Raw genomic sequence first — 14,690 nt, 5'->3', positions numbered from 1 at the left:
GACTACAAAGTGGTAAAAAACATGTCATTTGCTATAGATAATATCCTAGAATATATAACCATTGAAATATTGCAGAAAAAAAGCAAAAACATATTCATCAGTTGTTCATATAGATCACCTAAGTCAAGTATAGAAACATTTGAAGAATGGATCAAGGCAACTTACAAACCCTGTTTCTATATGAGTTGGGAAATCGTGTTGGATGTAAATATAAACGGAATACAATTATTTGCAAATCATTTTCAACCCATATTCAGTTGAATATGCTACAAAGACAACATATTTGATGTTCAAACTGATAAACATTTTTTTTGTGCAAATAATCATTAACTTTAGAATTTGATGCCAGCAACACGTGACAAAGAAGTCGGGAAAGGTGGCAATAAATACTGATAAAGTTGAAGAATGCTCATCAAACACTTATTTGGAACATCCCACATGTGTGCAGGCTAATTGGGAACAGGTGGGTGCCATGATTGGGTATAAATAAAAGCAGCTTCCATGAAATGCTAAGTAATTCACAAACAAGGATAGGGCGAGGGTCACCAATTTGTAAGCAAATTGTCGAACAGTTTTAGAACAACATTTCTCAACGAGCTATTGCAAGGAATTTAGGGATTTTACCATCTACGGTCTGTAAAATCATCAAAAGGTTCAGAGAATTTGGAGAAATCACTGCACGTAAGCGATGATATTACGGACCTTTGATCCCACAAGCGGTACTGCATCAAAAACTGACATCAGTGTGTAAAGGATATCACCACGTGGGCTCAGGAACACTTCATAAAACCACTGTCATTAACTACAGTTGGTCGCTACATCTGTAAGTGCAAGTTAAAACTGTACTACGCAAAGCGAAAGCCATTTATTAACAACACCCAGGAACGCCGCCGGCTTCGCTGGGCCCGAGCTCATCTAAGATGGACTGATGCAAAGTGGAAAAGTGTTCTGTGGTCTGATGAGTCCACATTTCAAATTATATACGGAAACTGTGGACGTGGTGTCCTCCGGAACAAAGAGGAAAATAACCATCCGGATTGTTATAGGCGCAAAGTTCAAAAGCCAGCATCTGTGATGGTATGGGGGTGTATTAGTGCCCAAGGCATGGGTAACTTACACATCTGTGAAGGCACCATTAATGCTGAATGGTCCATACAGGTTTTGGAGCAACATATGTTGCCATCCAAGCAATGTTATCATGGACGCCTCTGCTTATTTCAGCAAAACAATGTCAAGCCACGTGTTACAACAGCGTGGCTTCGTAGTAAAAGAGTGCGGTTACTTTCCTGGCCTGCCTGCAGTCCAGACATGTCTCCTATTGAAAATGTGTGGCACATCATGAAGCGTAAAATACGACAAGACCACGGACTGTTGAACAACTTAAGCTGTGCATCAAGCAAGAATGGTAGAGAATTTCACTTTCAAAGCTTCAACAATTAGTTTCCTCAGTTCCCAAACGTTTATTGAGTGTTGTTCAAAGAAAATGTGATATAACACAGTGGTGAACATGCCCTTTCCCAACTACTTTGGCACATGTTGCAGCCATGAAATTCTAAGTTAATTATTATTTGCAAAAAAAAAAAAAAAAGTTTATGAATTTGAACATCGAATATCTTGTCTTTGTAGTACATTCAATTGAATATGCGTTGAAAAGGATTTGCAAATCATTGTATTCCGTTTATATTTACATCCAACACAATTTCCCAACTCATATGGAAACGGGGTTTGTTTATGGTCAATGGTAAAATAATAATTTTCTTTTGCGATGACTTTAATATTGACTTATTGAACCCTAACAATTACAAGTCTATTGATACAATGTACAGCATCAGTTTATATTGTAATGAGCTGGTGTGGTGAATCCCAAGAATGCAGAGACGTATTGTTTGTGGACAACAGTTTTTCCTTTTATTTTGGAAGAAGCACAATGTAGCAAAACAAAGGCGATGGTGGTAGACACACAAAAACACACCATGTAAAAAACAACTAATATAAATAACCTACACAAAACCAAAAGCGCTTGACAAGGCTAGGAAAAAAAATAATTCATGAAAGAAGTAAAACAGAAAAACTAAGTACAAAATAAAAGCGCTAGACAAGAATAGGAAAGATATAGGCAAACCTGAGAAGATGCGCAAGACGAACTTGGGAGTCTTCTGGCGAAACTAATGACACATGCGTTTGTAGTAAGCAGTACAAAAAGTTCCGGCGCTCATCTGCTGTCAGCAGCCAGCTTAAATAGGCTGCCACTAATCTACCTTTTACCCTAAAATCACAAAGCCAAGCAGAATCACAGGACACTATACCACGTTTATTGATAAAAATGTTTACCAATGATTTTGATAATAACAATACAAGTGGTCTACTCATATCCGGCGTTAGTGATCATCTGCCAGTTTTTACAATATATGATGGAAACTACAAGAAGAGAAGAGAATGATTCCTTTCAAAATTGAGCTTCAAAAGCAAGATTGGGACAATGTGTACAATGAAAACGAGGTTGATGAAGCATATGAGCATTTTTTAAACAAGTTCATAATACTTTATGACAAACATTGTCCATTGAAAAAACTCAGTAATTAACAGAGAAAGAATAATAAACAAGTTGACAAACATACTAGATCATGTAGAAAAGAATATTACAGTGAATTATTGGACAGGAACAAAAATGAGAGCAACATGGGGCATCCTCAATAGTATTATCAAAAATGGCACTAAAAGGGATTACCCCCCAATACTTCTTAGACGGAAATTAAAAAAAATAATGACAACATAAAGGAAGTAGTTGAAGGCTTTAATAACTACTTTGTAAATATTGGACCAAAAATGGAAGAAAGGATTCCAGACCCAGTTTCAATTGACAACTATAATGATACCATTGAGCGAAATCCCAACTCCGTGTTCCTCAGTAATGTGACACAGGAGGAAAGAGTATTAATCGTGAAAAAATGTAAATCTAAGACTTCAATTGATTGTAACGGAATTGATATGGAAACGACAACAAAGGTTATTGAAGAGATATTAGGACCATTAATTTAATTTAGTAACCTACCAAACAGGTAAATTTCCAGACAAAATGAAAATATCGTATTTCCTTGAATAGCCGCCGGGGCACTAATTAATTTAAAACCTCCTCTCACTCCTGCGCTTATTCAAGGCATGCTAAAAGTAGGCAGGCGCTAATTATTTTATAACCTCTTCTCACCCCTGCGCTTACCAATGGCATGCAGGAAAAAATTGAGTGTTGTATATAAAAAAATTGTAATAATAACTCTTCTGTGGCCGCAGCCTGGTGGTTGGGGACCACTGCTCTACAACATGTCATCGCACCCACCTTCACACTAAGCTGTCTGCGTGCTGGTCGGACGCATGCAAATTGCTGCTCCTCATTCGAGATTGCAATGCATACTTGGTCAACAGCCATACCTTTTACACTGATGGTTGTGATATAAACAACTTTAACACTCTTATTAATATGCGCCACACTCTGTGTTCTGGAGAACATTGGCTCTGTAACACATTATAAACGCAACATAAGAATTACCCAGAATTCCAATGCAACCATGACTCTTGGCTATATTATACACGCGCCCCCAACCCCGCCCACCTCAACCGGCGCCCGAAGGGGGGGCGTGAGGGGTTGGTGCTAGCGGGGTGTATAATATAGCCAAGAGTCATGGATGCATTGGAATTCTGTGTAATTCGTATGTTGCGTTTATAATGTGTTACAGAGCCAATGTTCTCCAGAAATGTGTTTGGTGTGGGTTTAGAGAGTGTGGCGCATATTAGTAAGAGTGTTAAAGACAAGTTGTTTTATATCACAACCATCAGTGTGATCTGTATGGCTGTGGAACAATACCTCTGGTTTACACTTAATAAAACCAAAATAACATCCCCGCAAATTTGGAAATGACGACAGAGGGCTTCATGGTGGCAGAGGGGTTAGCGCGTCTGCCTCACATTACGAAGGTCCTGCAGTCCTGGATTCAAATCCAGGCTCGGGACCTTTCTATGTGGAGTTTGCATGTTCTCCCCGTGGGTTCCCTCCGGGTACTCCAGCTTCCGCCCGTCTCCAAAGACATGCACCTGGGGATAAGTTGATTGGCAACACTAAAAATTGGCCCTAGTGTGTGAGTGTTGTCTGTCTATCTGTGTTGGCCCTGTGATGAGGTGGCGACTTGTCCAGGGTGTACGCCACCTTCCGCCCGATTGTAGCTGAGATAGGCGCCAGTGACCCTGAAAGGGAATATAAGCGGAAGCAAGTGGATGGATGGACAGGGGAAGCATCACTTGTGACGTCACGACTTTGACCCGGCGGTTAAAGTAAGCATGCGCTAATAAATTTGAGGAGCGAGTTTGACCCGGCAGTAATTCAAGGCAGGCGCATATTACATGCTCGGCGGCTACTCAAGGAAATACTGTAACTAAGCCAAAAGTAGTCTGTATTAAGGTTTGTCTCGATACCAGTAATTTGGTACCGGTACCTCTATGTATATCAATACTTTGTTACGTTTCAAAATAAAGGAAACTATGAAAATGTATATTTTGCTTTATTTTAACAGAAAATCTTACAATACAATAAACATGTTTCCTATTGCACTCAAATAATAATTTTAAAAGGTTAAAATTCTAATTAAAGAGCATTTAACACATTGTTTATTGTTGCACTCAAAGAACAATTAGCACTTTTCCATAATCAAGGATTATAATACAATAAAAAAGCTTTAACATAATATTAAATTATGACTTATGGTTGCCAATCCTGGTCTATGCTTTAAGAAAAATACAATGGTAGTAAGTACTAAAAAACAGACTATGTATAAATGTACACAGAAAAGTCAGGTAGCAAGTAAAACACACATTTGTTAAAGATAACACAAATTGTAGCAATCTGTTACCAAATTCAGTTATTTTACTTGCACTAGTTGATGTTAGATGGGCGATCCTAACTCCGCTAATATTTGGCATCAATCCAAGCAGCTGTGTGTTTGTCTACATATCTACATGTTCTGTATCTACATGTGTATATCAGGGGAGCTGATTAACTTATGAGACTGTTTAAGACAATGGCAACGTGTTGGCTGAGTGACGTCAGTGAGTGAGTGGACGAGTAAAGAGAGGGAGAGGTAGCGCTTGCACTAAGCAGTACAGTTATGAACAGGTGCGGTTGTGTCCTGCAAAACTAATAATAAAGCAATCAGTTTGTTACAAATCGGCAGCCTCAAATTCTGACCGGAAAGCGGAGCTTAGCAGACCCATTGTGAACTGAAGGGAACGTCTACCCTGTGCTCCTTGACGACAGTCTGCACCGGAGCCAAACAGCAGGACAGGTGTAACAACTACATTATTACAGGTCACTCTTTATATCTGCTTGTGCAGATCTGAATGTGCATTATTTAAATGTTTACCTAAGTTTGAAACAAGGGTAGCAATGCTAAATACCACGTTTGGCGAGGCGTGCTTTAAAGCAACACTTGCTTCCTTGTCTAAAGTTCACCTTTATCGTTAGTTTTGAAGTCCAAATATCTCCATATTGTATTTCACACACCCTCTGTATTAATTAGTTGAATTGTCGTTTTTTGCTATTCTTCCTCTGCAAGATGTTATTGCTTGTATGCACTTTGTGTGTGCGTTTTGACACACTCAACATCATAAGCCTCGGCTCTGTAGTCACTGCCGCAGGTGAAAGAACGGTACTGGTACTTTTCACAGGCAGTGTAGTACCGATTTCAATCAGTTAGTACCACGGTACATTATTACAGTAGTACCGGTATACCGTACAACCCAAGTCTGTATTGGCGATTGCAACATGAAACAAGCGGAGTCAAATCACTTGATTGAAAAATTGTATTAATTAACCTGGGGCAGCATGGTGGAACAGGGGTTAGTGAGTGTGCCTCACAATACAAAGGTCCTGGATTCGGTCCTATGATCTTTCTTTGTGGAGTTTGCATGTTCTACCCGTGGGGCCCCTTCCAGAAACTCTAGCTTCCTCCCACCTCCAAAGACATGCAGGCTTCAGAACCCCACCGCTTGTCCCAGGTAGGAAATGGATGGATATTTTTCCCTTACCATAATAAAATAATGCAATGAGTGCCTGTCCCTTAGAAACGCAACATTCAATTGCACAACATAAAGAAATCAGGGTTAAAGTAATGTTCAGTTTTTCCCACTAACAAATTATAAACAGTAAGTAAAGCCTGTTCCTTCAGATGAACCATGAGGTTAAATATAAACAACTACTCATTTTATGGTCACATGCTTTTGGCCTTCGGTCTTTTCTTTTTAAACACTTTCTCATCAGTCTTGTATCTTTACGTTTACTGTGGTCACCCCAATTAACGCTAGGTCTCGACGTAGCAGCACAGGCAGTTTAGCACTGCTTCCACAAATCTTCACATCTTAAGGTGACTTTTCAGATTGGATTGTGTTGAATCTTGTCTTAAACCTCCCCGTTTAATTTTTGTCGAACACCTTTTGCAAACTACAAGAAAAGTGCCTTCTTCTGACACAGTAAAGTAAGCCCACAAAAGGTACCTGTGGTAAATGTAACAAGTAAATGTAGTGCGTTCCTCTGGGTAAAATGTACTAATTTCGAGTGGAGAGTTGTGGAAAAAAAATGTTTTCCAATGGAAAATATACAATTTGTGTAGATGCTGTTTCTTAAACAAAGTGTAGTATTTTTGCAGGGAAATGTGGCTTCTTCATGACAAACTCTAATCAAGTTGTTATTAGTTATATTACAGCAAAAAACTGACAACAAGATCAACGGCGCTCATCTTGTACAGGTATACTTTTATATTCCCGATTTTGAGTGATACAGTTTTTGGGAGGGTGAACTTAATTTATTTTACTAAATAAGATAGTAAAAAAGAAGTATTGTTACATTATGTTAAATTTGGGATATTAATTTATGTTTTTAGTACACTTTGATCAATGGGATTGACAAAACGAGAAAATAGTCTTTATAATTATAAACAAAATGGAGTTGCTGCTCTTTCTGCCTTTTCTGTTCTTTCAGTCGTTGAGCACATCATCAAATTGGCCATGCAGACATTTTCATGGCTGCTGGCTGCCAAGAAAGGACTTATTTCACCTGCTGCTGCCTGTTTCATTCACCATAGACTTTAATATAATGTTTACATTTACGTGTTCATCACATTTAAATGTATTTTGGGTCATTTCTATATATTATTATTCATTACGCCATCAGTGTGGGGGCGGGGGAAACTATAAAATGTTTTTTTTAGTTATTTTATTATTCTTATATAACGTTTGATTAGCACAAGTCGTTACTGGCATTAAAAATAAATGATAATAGAACAAATGGTAGCCATGTATTTTTCCTCATACGTACAGTACATGATCGTTAAATATAATTAGCAGTTACAACAAAATATATCTACACATATGAAAAGTGTTTTTCATTCCAATAATAATTACATTAAAAAAATCACACGCAAATAGTATAAACAGGTATGTGAAGCTGAGAATTAATGTCATACAATTAACAAGGTCAATGCGGCAACCCCTTCCTCCTCAGCTCCAGGGTGTGGAGACCCTCCTGGCGCCCCAAGGCATGCTGGATACCCACTACGTGGGCTGCCTCTGTGGCCGTGATGTCGATGTAGGCATATTTGGTGGAACTCTTCCCTGTCGTCAACACACAAACACAAAAACTTATTTTCAAAATGCAATGCTTGGGGCGTCTTTAGCGCAAACGTCACTGTTTGGTGTATTATGAAATCCTCCACTTATTATAAGAATGAAGTTATAATGTGACACCAACAACTTCTAGTTTTCAGTAGTTGTAATGTGAGAAAAAGTCTGAAAAAAATATACGGTAACATGAACCCACCAGCAAGATTCTTACCATTAGAGGTTTAAAAGAACAAATATATTTTTCAAATGTCTATACCTACATTACCAATTATCCATCCATCCATCCATCCATCCATTTTCTACCGCTTATTCCCTTTTGGGGTCGCGGGGGGCGCTGGCGCCTATCTCAGCTACAATCGGGCGGAAGGCGGGGTACACCCTGGACAAGTCGCCACCTCATCGCAGGGCCAACACAGATAGACAACAGTCACACTCACATTCACACACTAGGGCCAATTTAGTGTTGCCAATCAACCTATCCCCAGGTGCATGTCTTTGAAAGTGGGAGGAAGCCAGAGTACCCGGAGGGAACCCACGCATTCACAGGGAGGACATGCAAACTCCACACAGAAAGATCCCGAGCCTGGATTTGAACCCAGGACTGCAGGATCTTCGAATTGTGAGGCAGACGCACTAACCCCTCTGCCACCGTGAAGCCCGTATTACCAATTATGTTGAATAAAAAATGTTTGTGTCTCCTAGAAATTAGGCGTTCAGACTTTACACTCACTGCTGGCTCATCAAAATCAGAATCAGAAATACTTGAATAATCCCCAAGGGGAAATTAAGACATCATCCACACATACTCGCAGGGAGCACATGCATAAACACGAAAGCAGGCCAAAACAAAGAACTAATCATATTGTTATGATAGAACATACATTCAGTGATAGCTTAATGTTAGTAGATAAACTTTGCCAAATCGCTATCATTAGCTGACCACTCACACTCACAAAGCGTGTGTGTGTGTGTGTGTGTGTGTGTGTGTGTGTGTTATGTAAGATGTAGTTTATGTCATTGCGTGCTAAAAGTTAGAAAAGGGCGAGTATAATGCTTAAAACACTTGTAAGTTAGCACCCTTTTGGCATTTGTGCCTACAGCAGGGGTGTCAAACTTAAATACAGAGTGGGCCAAAATTTAAAACTGAACAGAGCCACGGGCCAAGGTTGAAAAAATTAACCTTTTAATAGGGACCCAAACACATTTTGCATTGAGTATTGAACAAGCAAGGCTTATATAACTTTATAGTGACATGTAAAATCGAGTTTTAAATAATTATTAAAAAATATCAATGGCATATCAAATAAAATTTAAATACAAATTTAATGCCTCTTTTCTATTTGCAGCCCTCTCAAAATAAAGTTTTTCCACAGGCTAATAATACATTTGCAAATAAAATAACAATAACAAATTAATCAAACATTCAAGCCTTAAAGTAGCAAGAGAAAGCGCATGAGTTAAACATTAATTATTGCTTGTAGCGTCCCGGAAGAGTTAGTGCTGCAAGGGGTTCTGGGTATTTGTTCTGTTGTGTTTATGTTGTGTTACGGTGCAGATGTTCTCCCGAAATGTGTTTTTTATTCTTGTTTGGTGTGGGTTCACAGTGTGGTGCATATTTGTAAGATTGTTAAAGTTGTTTATATGGCAACCCTCAGTGTGACCTGTATGGCTGTTGAACAAGTATGGATTGCATTCACTTGTGTGTGTAAAACCCGCATATATTATGTGACTGGCTTGGCACGCTATTTCTATGTAGGAAAAGCGGACGTGATGACAGATTGTAGAGGACGCTAAAGGCAGTGCTGTTAATGCACGCCCCCAATATTGTCGTCCGGGTAGAAATGGGGAGAAATTCGGGAGAATGTTTACCCCGGGAGATTTTTGGGAGGGGCACTGAAATTTGGGAGTCCGGGAAAATCGGGAGGGTTGGCAAGTATGAGTATTAGTGGTGAATGCGGTGTTACAGTGGCACCGCCACTGTATAAAACCGGCGGGCCAGCTCTAATGTTAATTTCATACTGCCTCAAGGGCCAAATGAAATTACACGGCGGGCTAAATTTGGGAACATATTAGAGGGAAAAGAACAGTCACAATTAGGAATGGGAATTGATAAGATTCTGGGGCGGTATAGCTCGGTTGGTAGAGTGGCCGTGCAAGCAACTTGAGGGTTGCCGGTTCGATCCCGGCTTCCGCCATCCGTCACCTTGTTGTGTCCTTGGGCAAGACACTTTACCCACCTGCTCCCAGTGCCACCCACAATTGGTTTAAATGTAACTTAGATATTGGGTTTCACTATGTAAAGCGCTTTGAGTCAATAGAGAAAAAGCGCTATATAAATATAATTCACTTCACTTCCGGTTCCGATTCCACTTTTTAATCTGTTTAACGATTAAATTCCTTAGCGGTCCTGTTATCAATTTTTATCTGGAAAAAAAAAACAAAAAGGTGGATTAGCATCGATTTCACAGTATTTTTCGGACTGTAAATTACACTCAAAATCCTTTAATTTTCTTAAAGATGGACAGTGCGCCAGTGTACGGATTAATTCTGGTTGTGTTTACTGACCTCAAAGCTATTTTACTTGGTACATGGTGTAATGATAAGTAGGACCTGTACATGGCAGTCATACATAAGAGATAGAGAGATGTGTTGACTGCAGGTTGACGCCCCCTGTTCAATAAATACTAAGGGTGTAACGGTACACAATCTCAGTTCGGTAGGTACCTCGGTTTAGAGGTCACGGTTCGGTTCAATTTCAGTACAGCAAGAAAACAACAAAATGTAATTTTTCTGTTTTTTTATTTACCAATTTTGTAAACAATGGCTTTATCCTTTTAACGTTGGGAACACTATAATAATTCTGCCCAAAAGTAGAAATAGCTCTGTGTGTGCTGGATGTGAGAAACCAATAGGCTGATCAGTGCAACAGCAGGCAGTCATGAATGCTAAGGATAACAATAACATACAGGGTCGATTGCCATGACGTCAACATATATACAACAAAAACTAAATAAGATAAGACTCAGAATTGGTTTCTTAACAAAACGCTTTTACATATAAAGTGCAACATTTCTACATATTAAGTGAAACATTAAACTGCTTCAAGTTGTTGCTCAGATTAAATAAAATGACAAAACTTTTCTCCTACATATAAAAGGTGCAACATTAAGCAGTTTCAAGTCAACTCAGCCTCAGATTTACTTTTTGTTTTTCCACCCAGTTTATAACCCTAGTGACTTTCACTCCATCTTCATGTTTTTTGCCAGAAAACGCAGTTTATCTACATTGTCTGCAGAAAGAGCAGATCTGCTTGCAGTTACAATGTCTCCAGCTGTGGAAAATACCCTTTTGGTGAAAAGCTCCTCGGTGGCAAGGCCCCAGGGGTGGACGAGATCCGCCCGGAGTTCCTTAAGGCTCTGGATGCTGTGGGGCTGTCTTGGTTGACAAGACTTTGCAGCATCGCGTGGACATCGGGGGCGGTACCTCTGGATTGGTGGTGGTTCCTCTCTTTAAGAAGGGGGACCGGAGGGTGTGTTCCAACTTTCGTGGGATCACACTCCTCAGCCTTCCCGGTAAGGTTTATTCGGGTGTACTGGAGAGGAGGCTACGTCGGATAGTCGAACCTCGGATTCAGGAGGAACAGTGTGGTTTTCGTCCTGGTCGTGGAACTGTGGACCAGCTCTATACTCTCGGCAGGGTTCTTGAGGGTGCATGGGAGTTTGCCCAACCAGTCTACATGTGCTTTGTGGACTTGGAGAAGGCATCCGACCGTGTCCCTCGGGAAGTCCTGTGGGGAGTGCTCAGAGAGTATGGGGTATCGGACTGTCTTATTGTGGCGGTCCGTTCCCTGTACGATCAGTGCCAGAGCTTGGTCCGCATTGCCGGCAGTAAGTCGAACACATTTCCAGTGAGGGTTGGACTCCGCCAAGGCTGTCCTTTGTCACCGATTCTGTTCATAACTTTTATGGACAGAATTTCTAGGCGCAGTCAAGGCGTTGAGGGGTTCCGGTTTGGTAACCGCAGGATTAGGTCTCTGCTTTTTGCAGATGATGTGGTCCTGATGGCTTCATCTGACCGGGATCTTCAGCTCTCGCTGGATCGGTTCGCAGCCGAGTGTGAAGCGACCGGAATGAGAATCAGCACCTCCAAGTCAGAGTCCATGGTTCTCGTCCGGAAAAGGGTGGAATGCCATCTCCGGGTTGGGGAGGAGACCCTGCCCCAAGTGGAGGAGTTCAAGTACCTAGGAGTCTTGTTCACGAGTGAGGGAAGAGTGGATCGTGAGATCGACAGGCGGATCGGTGCGGCGTCTTCAGTAATGCGGACGTTGTACCGATCCGTTGTGGTGAAGAAGGAGCTGAGCCGGAAGGCAAAGCTCTCAATTTACCGGTCGATCTACGTTCTCATCCTCACCTATGGTCATGAGCTTTGGGTCATGACCGAAAGGATAAGATCACGGGTACAAGCGGCCGAAATGAGTTTCCTCCGCCGTGTGGCGGGGCTCTCCCTTAGAGATAGGGTGAGAAGCTCTGCCATCCGGGAGGAACTCAAAGTAAAGCCGCTGCTCCTTCACATCGAGAGGAGCCAGATGAGGTGGTTCGGGCATCTGGTCAGGATGCCACCCGAACGCCTCCCTAGGGAGGTGTTTAGGGCACGTCCAACCGGTAGGAGGCCACGGGGAAGACCCAGGACACGGTGGGAAGACTATGTCTCCCGGGTGGCCTGGGAACGCCTCGGGATCCCCCGGGAAGAGCTAGACGAAGTGGCTGGGGAGAGGGAAGTCTGGGTTTCCCTGCTTAGGCTGTTGCCCCCGCGACCCGACCTCGGATAAGCGGAAGATGATGGATGGATGGTATGGCGAAGTAATGCCTGGCTAACTCGGCAGTAAGAGGATATATTGTCATTGTCCTTCCACCATAGAAGTGGGTCAAAATCTATTTTTTAATACAATATGGTAATAAATCTGCTGCTATAAAAACACAGACGGCATTTGTTGTTGCTTCAGTCCTGTCTGACTGGCGCTTAAGGCTGCTTGAATGCGGTGAAGAGCTGTGTTTGCACCACGTTTCTCTTTCTCTTTGTTGAGGCGATGTTCACTTGGGGGTGTTGCCGCTTTCAATGAGTTAGCATGTTTGACGTGTTGCCAGAAGCATACCCTACTGCTGCTGAACAATGTTAGCAAACCGCTTTCGCTTTGTCCAATTCTCGTCCTCCATTGTTGTATCGCACCGCGAAGCCGAAGTGTTTACCAAACGGGAGATCTTAACGAGGCAGGTGGGTCTTCCAGCTCTGGCTTTTGCATGTTGTCGGAGCCCAGTCGTTGCCAGCATGCCATGTGTTGTGCCTCGGTGTGCATTGTTAGCACAACGTGCGGTGCGCTTCGTAATATGTCCATGTGGAAACTCGTTCGGTGCACCTACGTTTCGAACCGAACCCCCCGTACCGAAACAGTTCAACACATATACACGTACCGTTACACCCTTAATAAAGACATGAGCCAGTACAGGTTGGCAAGCAAGTCTAAAACTTTTATGTTTCATTGACAATATAGAGTATTAGACACAGCGCTCAAAAGTCAGTCAAAACGTTTTAGCACGACATTAGTAAGCTACGAAGCCACACCGTTTGGATTGTCGGCGCATTACGGCTACAGTAGTCAGACCTACTGTGCTTCAACATACGGGTATTATTAAGGTGTGTGCACAAGGACCCCAAAGTGGCATCTATTAGGAAACATTATTTGGCGTTTTGTTTAGACATTTTATTTAAAACCAACTTTTCTTAGCGGTTGGTACCTGCTGATGTGTATTTAGGATCTGTATAAGTCCCGAAAATGTGCCCATCCACCATTGTCGTTACTATAGCAGTCAATAAGCTCCTTCTTTTTCCCTCTATCTTGTTGTGGAGCATTCATCCTCCGGTGTTGCCATTTCTAATATAAAGTAGTGTATAGTTGTAAATTAGATCTGTCAGTAGACTCGCTATGGAAGCACTAAAAACTACCAGTACTACAAATACGACTGGGAGAAGATACTGTCGAAGTAGGGCCACGTAAAGACCACCCCCAAAACAGCGCATCCTGAAGAGATGGTCAAATAGCGACTTGGTCTTTAAAACATAATCTATGCAACATTTTGACCAAAGAATCACCATTATATGTTATGTAGACCACACAGAAGTGTTTTAAAGAAAAATAATCACAATAGGACCCCTTTAATGCACTTTATAATCCGGTGCACCTTTTGTATGAAAATAGACCCAAATAGACCTGCTTTTCGGCAATGCTCTTTATGATCCGGCGCGCCCTGTGGTCCGAAAAATAAGGCAGTTTACAAACATTATTTAAATTATTTTAAAAAAAATTAAAACAATACTAATCAACCTTGCTGAGATTTGAACCCTAGCCCACTTGTTCAGAGACCAAGCATCTTAACCCTTTAAACAATTAAGCCTTTAGGAATTGAACTGCAGTTAGGAGGTAACATGACCTTACAAAGCCAAAAGTGAGGTCTTGAAAGACAAATACAAGAAATGAATGTAGAAGAACGTAACATTTAATATTTAACATTCATCTTTCTAGATAACATACTAGTGAAATCCTAAATATTGAAATAGTTTATTTAGTCTACAAGGTCAAACTATCATATACATAACATGCAACTCAAGCTATTTCAAGCCTCCTTTTGATATTGTTTTGATGATTATGGCCTACAGTTTATGAAAACCTTGAAATTAAAATCTCCGAAAATGTGGTGTCTTCAAAAACTGTAAGCTATGATTATCAAAATAATAATAAATAAAGGCTTGACGTATCACACTTTGCATATCCCGTCTTACTTTCAAACTTGAAGTTGGATTGCTGACATTAAAGTAATTTTATGAGTTTTACCATCATGAAAATTAAACATGCAACATTTCTCTGACTACAATTGAACCTTGACCTCTTGAAAACTAGCAGCACTGTGGCAAATTTGTGAAAGCTTTTGACCACAAACTTAGTCACTGCTTGTACACTTCCTTGCCGTGGTGAA

The 14,690-nt window shown here is 41.0% G+C and overlaps 1 protein-coding gene across 4 annotated transcripts in view; it reads right to left on the bottom strand.

Moving 5' to 3' along the window:
* Nucleotides 1-4,533: 4,533 nt before the first annotated feature.
* LOC133560854 (protein Dok-7-like) overlaps nucleotides 4,534-14,690 on the bottom strand; it is a 50,934-nt gene continuing 40,777 nt past the window's right edge. For all 4 annotated transcript variants that reach the window (XM_061913846.1, XM_061913848.1, XM_061913849.1 and 1 more), the window contains one exon: nucleotides 4,534-7,653. In XM_061913846.1, coding sequence (XP_061769830.1) covers nucleotides 7,500-7,653 — 154 coding nt within the window. In that variant the 3' untranslated portion in view covers nucleotides 4,534-7,499. The remainder of the gene's footprint in view (nucleotides 7,654-14,690) is intronic.

This window comes from Nerophis ophidion, linkage group LG10, assembly GCF_033978795.1.
Source record: "Nerophis ophidion isolate RoL-2023_Sa linkage group LG10, RoL_Noph_v1.0, whole genome shotgun sequence".
Lineage (NCBI taxonomy): Eukaryota > Metazoa > Chordata > Actinopteri > Syngnathiformes > Syngnathidae > Nerophis > Nerophis ophidion.
The sequence above is the reverse complement of the archived record's forward strand: the minus strand, read 5'-3'. Positions and strand labels throughout refer to the sequence as shown.